This window comes from Scylla paramamosain, chromosome 15, assembly GCF_035594125.1.
Source record: "Scylla paramamosain isolate STU-SP2022 chromosome 15, ASM3559412v1, whole genome shotgun sequence".
NCBI classification, from domain to species: Eukaryota; Metazoa; Arthropoda; class Malacostraca; order Decapoda; family Portunidae; genus Scylla; species Scylla paramamosain.
This window is the reverse complement of record NC_087165.1, coordinates 20,036,012-20,046,011: the sequence shown is the minus strand read 5'-3', so window position 1 is coordinate 20,046,011 and position 10,000 is coordinate 20,036,012. Positions and strand designations below refer to the sequence as shown.

The 10,000-nt window shown below is 41.9% G+C and overlaps 1 protein-coding gene across 2 annotated transcripts in view; it reads left to right on the top strand.

The window, feature by feature from the left end:
- LOC135107595 (cell adhesion molecule 4-like) overlaps window positions 1-10,000 on the top strand; it is a 42,966-nt gene that overhangs the window by 5,117 nt on the left and 27,849 nt on the right. For both annotated transcript variants that reach the window (XM_064017622.1, XM_064017623.1), the window contains exon 2: window positions 5,133-5,217. In XM_064017622.1, the coding sequence (XP_063873692.1) occupies window positions 5,154-5,217 (64 nt within the window). In that variant the 5' untranslated portion in view covers window positions 5,133-5,153. The remainder of the gene's footprint in view (window positions 1-5,132; window positions 5,218-10,000) is intronic.

Here is a 10,000-nt window from a genome sequence, read left to right as displayed (position 1 = left end):
TTTTTCCTCTTGTTCTTCCTCCTCCTCCTCCTCCTCCTCCTCCTCCAGATGCCAGACATTCTTTTCCACACAACAGAAGAGCGGCAGAAACACGAGTGGCATCCGAAGCTGTGTCCTTCACCTGGTTTACGAAGGTCAGCTTAATTAGATCACCTTTAAGTCTAAGAATCGATACCTGCCGTCCCTTAGAAAAAAAAAAAAACATTAATTCACTTTCCCCAATATGAGCAATAATTTTAGCCTGGTGGTGTAATGAGATGGTTAAATTCACTGGTATTTGTAGAATAACATGTCACGCTCCTTTCCACTGTGTTTAGCTCATCGTGTTTCCTCAATCTTAAGTCTTCTGATCTGCTGTCGAACTCCTTGAGAGGGAAAAAAAAAATGTAGCACAGATGAAACTAAAGAAGTGGGGATGACAAGTTGCGTCACTGTTTGCTCATGAACTAACACAGTACGACATAATATACCATCAACAAGGGAAAACTGAGACAAGGGTACATGCAACTTGGATAAAACAGTAACATCACCTCGGGGGCAGGCAGGATGTCGTTCGTCAGGTCGAAGTTGATTCCAGGACCACTTGCCTTTACCATGATGTCCGCTCACTGCTTTAAGCCTTGTATGCTTCAAGATGACTATACTGAGTTTCGGAGTAATTTCTTGCTTGCCTTTGGAAATCCACGGACTCACGATTCCTTTCTTTGGGCTTTTCGTTATGCTGATTCACTTACTTCGCAGCTCGGAAATGTAGGTTACATGGTCGGTCAAGTTCATGCTACCGAGTACGCACATGATGCTATTGAATTTTTGGAGTCTGGAAACTGGATACAAAATGGTCAGATGAGTCTAGATAAACTACAAGTCTTCCTAGAGCTCACAAGTTAGGTTAATTATCTTACTCCTCGGGAAAGACGTGTTGCTTCCACCATTGAGATTAAACCCACTGACTCTCTTTTTGATTTTGCCATGAACGTCAGTAACAAACTGCAGGAATTGTCTCATGCCCAGAGCCTGTCACCTGTTGTAAGTGACCCGCCTCCTGCACCTTCACCACCTCAGACGTCTCCCGTTGATCGTATTTTCTCTCAAGTGTTGCCTTCGTCCCGGCGTTCAGCTTTTTCATGCACCAATTGTTTCAAAGATGGTCACACCAACTCACATCGCTTCCTTCTTACGAAAAAAACTCAAGTCTGGTCGCTCATCGCCTCCACCCGAGCATGACACAACTTGTAGGAATGTGCCTTCAAAGCAGTTTTCAGGCCACTCTCGTCCTAAAACCTTCCTCACCCTTTGTCTCCGAACGCCAGCCCTGGCCGTGACCTGACCCGGCCAGCAATCACCCCTACATCCCCAGTCAGTGTCCGCCCAGCCTTGCTGTTGGCTTCGGTGGCGGACATGCAGCACGCGGGCAACTCACATTATTTACTTTTATATAGTTTGTTTTATTGATATAACGCTGCAGTATTACCACCGTATTTTCTTTGGTCACCACCTATACTCAGTACTAGAAACAGAATGATCTAGTACAGTCTATCTATCTATCTATCTATCTATCTACCTGCCTCTCCTATGTACTCACCTCTCTATCCAGGTAATAAACGTGAACGACCGCCGCTGAACGCTTCACTTTATCACTCATGTAAATTGATTGAGTTATGCCACCGCACCGCAGAAACAAGGTCGTATGGCGCCGGCTAGGGTAGTGCTCTCTCGTAATCTTAGCTAGCGGCAAGTGATCGTCTTGTTGTGGCGTAATACGAGTATGAGGTAAAGTAGGTAGCATCTCAAGGAGACACCATGGGGTACCCCGCCACCTGTATCTTGTTTAGTCGTGGTCAGAAGTCTGGTATACCTTCTGCAGCCATTTTCCCTTGGGTTTGGCTTTTCTTTTTTTTTGTTGTTGTTGTTTGCCTTCCTTTTCTTCTTCTTTGCCTTTTCTTTGTCTTTGCTACTTGTTCTTGTTCTTGTTCTTGTTCTTGTTCTTGTTCTTGTTCTTTATCTTTTTTTTTCCTTTTTCTTTTCCTCCTCTCCTCCTCCTCCTCCTCCTCCTCCTCCTCCTCCTCCTTCTTCTTCTTCTTCTTCTTCTTCTTCTTCTTCTTCTTCTTCTTTAAGCGTGAGGGAAGTCGAACTAGGACATAAAACGCCAGGAAACAATCCCTGTTGAGACTGCCACTTCTTTAAAAAGATAAAAAAAAAAAAAAAAAAAAAAAATAAAAAAAGAAGAGTTTAATTTCGAGGAAGTCCAATGCTTCTCTTTGGAAACAGTTCAAGTCATAGGAAGAGGAAAAAACAAAATGAGACAGAGAGCTCTAAAGTTTAGCAGTCTAAGGAATGAAATAGTGAAGGTACTGGTTAACTCTTGCATTGGTGAGATGGACAGGATAGAGATGAAAGCTTTCTCCCTCAAACGGACAAAGACTGGCAGACTAAAATATTATAAGAGATGAAAGAGTGAAGGTAGTGGTTAACTCTTGCATTGGTGAGATGGACAGGATAGGGGTGAGGGCTTTTTCCCTTAATCTCAATCTGACAACTGATTGATTCTTGGCAGATAAGAGGACTTGGGAATGTTGGAAAACAGAAAAGACAGTGAAAGTGATCCTGGCATATTACTCTGCTACTTACTGTCCATGATTAGATTTCAGACGATCCCCTTACGCCTTAACCCTCTTCATCTTATCAAGTCACGTCGCCATTCTCGTCGCAGCCGCTGCCTCGCTTGCTTCATCGCGGTAACAGCATCACCTTAAAGCGGAGCGCCCCTCGAGCTAAAGGCCTTGTGCTCCACCGTGTTCTCTGGGCCACATTACCCATTCATGCTTGCTGTCACCCCGCGGGGCCTCACTGCTGCCGGGTTAGTACGGTGCTTGCTTGCTTGCTGGGCGCCGGGACAAAGGTAGTATGAAGTGTGACTACTGTAGGTTTGACTGGAATCTTTGAGGTTGTGTTGCTGCTCTTGCTTGCTTGCTTTTTTTTTTTGACATCGTGATTTCCTTTGTTAGATTTATCTTCTGCCTTTTCTGACTCATCTTATTTTTTTCTTTTCTTTTTTTCGTTTTATTCAAACCTCTTTATATATATATATATATATATATATATATATATATATATATATATATATATATATATATATATATATATATATATATATATATATATATATATATATATATATATATATATATTTTTATTTTATTTTTTTTTCATTTGTTTTTTCTTTCCCAGCGTGTTCCTGTTTGTCCTTCTCTTGAAACTTTTCATTTTCTTTTTTTTCTTTTTTTTTTATTTCTATCCACCATCTGTTTTTTTTTCCATTGAAGTTCATAATATTTTAAAATTTTCTCATTTCCTTTACCACTTTCGTATTATTTTCTTTTATTTCTTTTCTCTCTTTTTTTTTTTTTTTTTCAACATTTATTTGTCATCCACTACACCCTTATTCTCCACCTGACCACCTTGTCTGTCTGTCTGCCTGCGTGTCTCTGCTTGCCTCCATGTCTGTCTGTCTATCCATGTGTCTGTGTATCTGCCCGCTTGTCTGTCTTTATGTCTGCTTGTCTGTCCGTGCGTCGGTCTGTCCCTGTGTCTAACTCCTCCACAGCTCTCTGGTTTGTGGGGCGACAGTCACCTGACAAATGCGTCATATCAATGTCTTAGCGAAGGTGATCCCGTCTCTCAGACTTCACAGTTAGCGCTGGCAGCACTACCTGTACGGCGACACCAGCATAATGGAAAGCCTGGATGAGGTGTGGGATTTAGGACACCACTAGCACACACACACACACACACACACACACACACACACACACACACAGTCACACATTCGTTTCACTGGAAAACGTAGGAACTCTCAACCCACTTCTATTCTTCTTCCTTCCTATGACATGAATTGCTTCAAGGAAGAAGTGTCAGGACACCTCCGGAACTACAAGTAAATTAGCCTCAGTTCTGGAAATCTTTCTTCGTTTTTCTTTTAGGAGGATGGGGGTGGGGGTGGAGAAGTGGCATTATAGCCATTTGCACACGTTAAACACACACTCACACACACACACACACACACACACACACACACACACACACACACACACACACACACACAGTTCGCACATTAGTTTGCTTGGACCCTTTTCAGCGTCATTAATCACCACAGCCGCTAAGACGCCGCTTTGTGAACAGTCATCCCTCTTCGTCGCAAGGGTGAGGCGCCCCCTACGACACCCTCCCCCACGCCACCTTCCTTTGCTGCTCGCCTGCCTGTCTGCCTGTCTGCCTGTCTGCCTAGTGTTGGGAGCAGCAGGGCCTCAGGTGCTACTGGATCACTCGTGCGTAGCGTTTGTTTAGCTTCGGCAATCTCATCATGACGTGTTTGATCGTCGTCGTATTCTTGTGTATGTGTGTTTGTAGGATGCTGTTGTGGGGAAGAGGGTTATGATTGTGGTGTGTTCGGTGTATTTCTTTTTTTTTTCTTCTTTTTTCTTTTTCTTCTTTGTCGTTGTTGTCGTTGTAGTCGTCATCGTCGTTGCTGTTGTTTCTTTACTGCTTCTAGTGTTACTACTACTACTACTACTACTGCTACTACTACTACTACTACTACTACTACTATCATCTTTCATGGTCGCAATATGGATATGTTTGCGTTGTTAGGGGTGAGTCTGGGAGGGTATGACTGCAGTATGTGGTCATCAGGGGCAGCAGCAGTAGTAGTGTCGTCCTCAGGTTCATGCCCAGTAGGCAAGTGCTGCGCCTGCTGGACTGCTGGAGACTGCTGAGCCTACACTTGAAGAAATATAGGATGTGTTCTTACTGTAAAAAAATAATAGATAAAATAAAAATAAATGAATAAATAAATAAATAAATAAATAAATAAATAAATGAAAAAAATGAAAGAAAAAAATAATGTAAAATGGTAAGGCCGAAGTTTGGAAGTGGAGTGTGTTTACTTACAATGGAGTCCAGGCCCCGTGTAGGGTGTACGTGTACAGCATAACAAAGTGACCCCCGGGCAACGGAAAGCTTTTCAGGGAGCTTTTGTGGCGATAAAAGTTTATTATCTATTGTGGCTCACTGGAGGCCTTCTCTGCTTTGTTCTGGCCGGATGATGAATGAGCCGCACCTCCCTCCTCCTGCAGGGCCTCGGGTCGCGTGGCGCCATGGCGGGTCGCGTCGGCTGCCGCTCCTCCTTGTTGCTGCTGCTGCTGCTGCTCCACGTGACAGGTGAGAAGGCTCCTTTTTTCCTCTGCTGTCTTAATTGCAGGTGGCGGATTTGCACGGCGTTTTAACATAAGTTCTAGAAATGTATGTAGGTATATGAAATAGTATAAAGTACAAACATCATCCATTTATGTTCCTCAGCAGAGAAGACTTTAGGAAGCTTTTCTAAAGAATATATTCCGAGCTGAGTACATTAATACGAGGCCATTACTTTTATTATGTATATGAGTATTTTATTATTGATATTGTACGTGTAGGCCTACTGTTTTTTTTTTTTTCTCTCATTCTTATGTTCTTAAGTGTGTGTGTGTATTTTACTAGTTATTTGAGCTTTAGTTTTGAGGTCAGTGACTTTACTTATTTACTATTAAGTACAATATATACATTATTGCTGTAGAGTCTGTACGAGCAGAGAGAAGTGCTGTCGTGGGATATCTGGGATCCAGTCATCAGCGACTCACCCTTAGCCTTTCATCTGACGGTAAAGAGACAATAATAACACGTAACCGTTATAGTTAAGTATAAGATCATCTTCTAAGACTAAACTCTTGGGAAAAATTCTCGCGCTTTCTTTCTACTGTCTTCATCTTGCCTGGAATTATTGAGGCGCTCAGAAAAGAAAGACCGAATTCATCACGGAGAGAAAACAGTTTTTGACAAACCGTAGTCAGAAGTCGAATATATCGCAATCAGCTCCACTTTGGCTCTTTTCCACAAACTAGAGTTCTCTGAATCTATCAATTGTAAAGTTTTGTAAGCAGATCAGGCGACTTAAGAGAGAGAGAAAAAAAAAAAAAAACAGCAGGTCACTCTACTAGAACTGTATACCACCAGAAGCGCTCTCCTCCCCTCACTGGTCGGCGGTGAGTTTGCAGGGCAAGGAGACGAATCAAATCAGGTTTCCCCAAGCCAGGGTGAGTGGCAGGGTATGGGAAGCGTGTCTGGTCTCGAAACTTACTTGTGCTTGTGCCGAATTAATTTTCTCTATTTTCAAGGCCTCATGACACAGGCTAATTAATGACGCATTGGTGCACGGCAAGCCACGTGGGTGACGCATATGTCGATGCTACGTTTCACATCAAGCAGTTTAACGTAGTTTTACGGCAACACTTGCGGGCAAACAACACCCTCAAGACTCCGTAACCACTACGAGACTGGGCGACATTGGCAAATTTAAAAAGTTACAAAGGAATCTCCGGTCAACATCGAACAGCCGCCCTCTTCCATCCCCTTTCCCACCCTCGTCTTGTTTGGAGTCACAAAAAAAAAAAAAAAAGAAAACGAAAGAAAAATGGTGACGTAGATGCATGAAATTTCTGGACGGTTTGAGAGAAACAAAAATTTTGTTTTTTTTGTGTGTGTGTGTTTGTTTTGTCGTTTTTATATAATTTTCTTTGTTCCGATTGAATCATTATTATTATTATTATTATTATTATTATTATTATTATTATTATTATTATTATTATTATTATTATTATTATTATTATTACCACCACCATCATCATCATCATCATTATCATCATCAGTGGTAAGTATTTCGCTACTGTTTGCCAGGACTTGCCGTCACTTACCTACCACATCGTGCGTGAACCGATACCTAAATGTCCCATATGGCCAAGAATTTTGCGTTACTTTCCCTGCACCGCAACTTCCCGCAATCCCTCTTCAACCCTCCCCAAACTTTTCCTCCTTCCACATTCCTCTGGAGAGCCTCTTTTCCCGCGAATTTCCTCTCCTTACTTCACGTCATTCCGCCCCGTGATGAATTGATCGGCCTGGGGTTCGGGGAGAAGCAATCTGGACGGTGGTGTCGGGACCCGCGCCTCGCCTCACCGGACCCGCGGCTTCTGGTGGGCGAGTGAGCGGTGGTGATGGAACGGCGTGCTGGTTCACTGGTGCTTTAGTGGTGTACTGGTGCTGCCGATTGTACAAGTTTGCATGATGGAAGGCCCAGCGGCATTATTTTAATCTTTTATGCATGACGGGGATCGTTCAAGGGCACAACAAATGAAAAATAAAAAAGGTCTGATAAGTTGCCGCTTTTAAAAATGTAAAAAAAAAGGGAGGTAATTATAATATGGAGACCGGCTTAGTCCTCGTAAATGTCACGGTAGTCCTGCCTTGAAGCACTTGAAGTCATAGGAAAGATGAGGAAAGCAGAAGCAAGTGAAGAGTTCTAGAGGTAAGCACTCAGTGACTGGACAGAGGTGGAAGAATGCTGGTACTTGCATTAGTGAAGTGAACAGCATGGGAACGAAAGTAAGTAGAAAGTGGTGCAGTGAAGCTACGGGAGAGGATACACCAGATGGTTCATTATGCAAGCACTGATGCACAATGGTAATCCTCTAGCTCATTATTAAAGCGTTAAGCTAGCTGAGTTTTATGCCTGGCTCGTGCTGCTTCGCTCGTGCAGTGTTCCTGTAATAGAGCGAGTAAACACTGGGCCAAGAAAAAGGATCGCAGCATTATTCTCGTCTTCTTTACAATGCACGCTACAGGTCCCTGAGTGGAAGGGGAACTCTACATATTACAACATGGTATTATTGCCTGTATCCTCGCACACCTTATCCTCTCATCTGGACTTTTTTTCAGAAGACCCAGAGATGATTGGTCGGGATCTGGTGAAGGTTTTTCTCACAGGATTCACAAAAACACCTTTGAAAACCCTAATAGCTTTACTGAAGGTTGTTAAAAGTAGTCGAGACTGTGCACTGTAACGTTTGAGAATACAATCCTATGATGTGGTGATCCCCTTCCTGTCTTAAGTCCGGCCTTTACAAACGTATACTTGAGGATACGTGAGAAGATGAACTAAACAGCATTCTCAAACGTTTCAGCGACTTATCCTCCACTCTTAACAGGCACTTGTGGAAGTCATTTGGTTTTTCAAGAATGTTTTATGGCTAGTAACTGTTAAAATAGATACCCTTTTGCTGCTATGGTTGTCTTTTGTTAACTTTCAGATCACCGTAATAAATCGTTTGTGTGGATATAGAATAATAGGAATAGAAGGTTAATTTAATCATTGCTAAGCTACAGGAGTATGTACATATTTTAAGAGGCAGTAGTACAAAAAAAAAAAAAAATTCTATTAAAGATGTAGACTGCAGAGGGTGTGAAAAAAAAATTACTGAAATGAGATATCTGTACTCTTCCTATACGCACGCTGCACGATGACATTTGTATCTATTTCTTATACTTTCAGTTTCTTTCACTCAGTACAGCCAACTTTATAATTATCGTCAAAATAACAGCTTAAAAAAAAATAACACAGAGTCAATCGTTTGTAACAATGTTAATCTTTTATGTAATACTAAGAAAAAAAAGTATTAGTGTGTATATCGCGTCCTGCTTTACCAACAGTAAGAAAGAAGCATACCAGAATGTGTATATAACGGTATAAAAGGTGTAAAAATCGTGTAAAATTGAAACTGGAAGCAGCTAAGCCCTGATGTGGAAGGCTAGTTAGTGATACAATCTGGGAGCGTGGGTGTGGAAAGGACAACATTACGTGGAGGTACACAGGGCAGTACACATACATACTTACTTACGTGTACCTCGGCTGATGCTCACAGAGAAACTGGCAGGGCGAAATAGAGGCAGGCTTACTGGCTCAGGCAGTGAGTGGCACATACTGGACACGTCGTGATCAGAGTTGCTGAGTGCCTGGTACGCCACACACTTAGATACATATTTCTTCTTTTGTAATGCTTTATAGTAGTTTTTAGTGTTTATTGACATTCGGTTTAATTTCATTACTTAGTTAAAATAGGTTTACCTTACAACTTTACATGCTAAGACTTAACTAACATTAATGGTGATGCCAGGTACTACGATGTTTTCTTGACTTCAAAAATTCTTAACTTTTTTCTGTCACCTGTCCATTATCCCCGAAAAATTGTTCTATTAACCTCAGCGGGTAATTTACCCTCAACTTTGGAACCAATGATATAGATGACCATGGGAAAAATTAACTAGCAGCAAGAGGGATAATGAAAAAAAAAAAAAAGCCCCACATGAGACCCTGACCAATCATCTTTGTGGCCTTTGAAAATAGTCCTGGTGAAAGAACAAAACTTCCAAAAAAGCGGACCACTAGTTCCTCTTTATCTATCTCAGTACACTTCCTGACCCTTGCTTTCATTGATCTTCCTTATGAGTCAAGTGGATAGCGACGAAGGCAACAGCTTTCTGACACGCACCACCAACTTACACTTATAATAAAAATGTGTAGAGATCCAAGTGTTTTTGTGATGCTCATTTCTGGGAATGGAGGAGTGAGGGACAGACGACACTTGCCTCGGGGCGTGAGGGGCTTGAAGGAGGACACTAATGGAGCGGCAACTCGGGAGGAGAGAGGAAAACGTTGGGGAGAAAGGAGGAAGGGATTAAAGAAGCGGTGGTGAGGATGTTATGTTTAGGAGACTTTGTTTGATGGAAGATGAATCAAATTTATGAGTACTGGGTAAGTCACTTGTGTGTGTGTGTGTGTGTGTGTGTGTGTGTGGAGATTAAAGCTTTTTAGATTTACATTTGTTAAAGAGGCGTAGTTTAAGAGAGGGATCTAATAGGGGTATGTAGATGTCATAACGGATATAATAACGGTGATGTAGACAAGACTTAGGATTAGTTATCTGAAAAGGACAAAAGGTCACGGGTTTCGGCGTGAAGAGATGTAAAAAAAAGAAAAAAAAATAGGTTGTCAAGTAGAATGGTAGATGACTGGTATAGACTTAAAAGGATTGTTAGTGCCCAGTCGATAGGAAGCTTTAAAAGGAGATTAGAT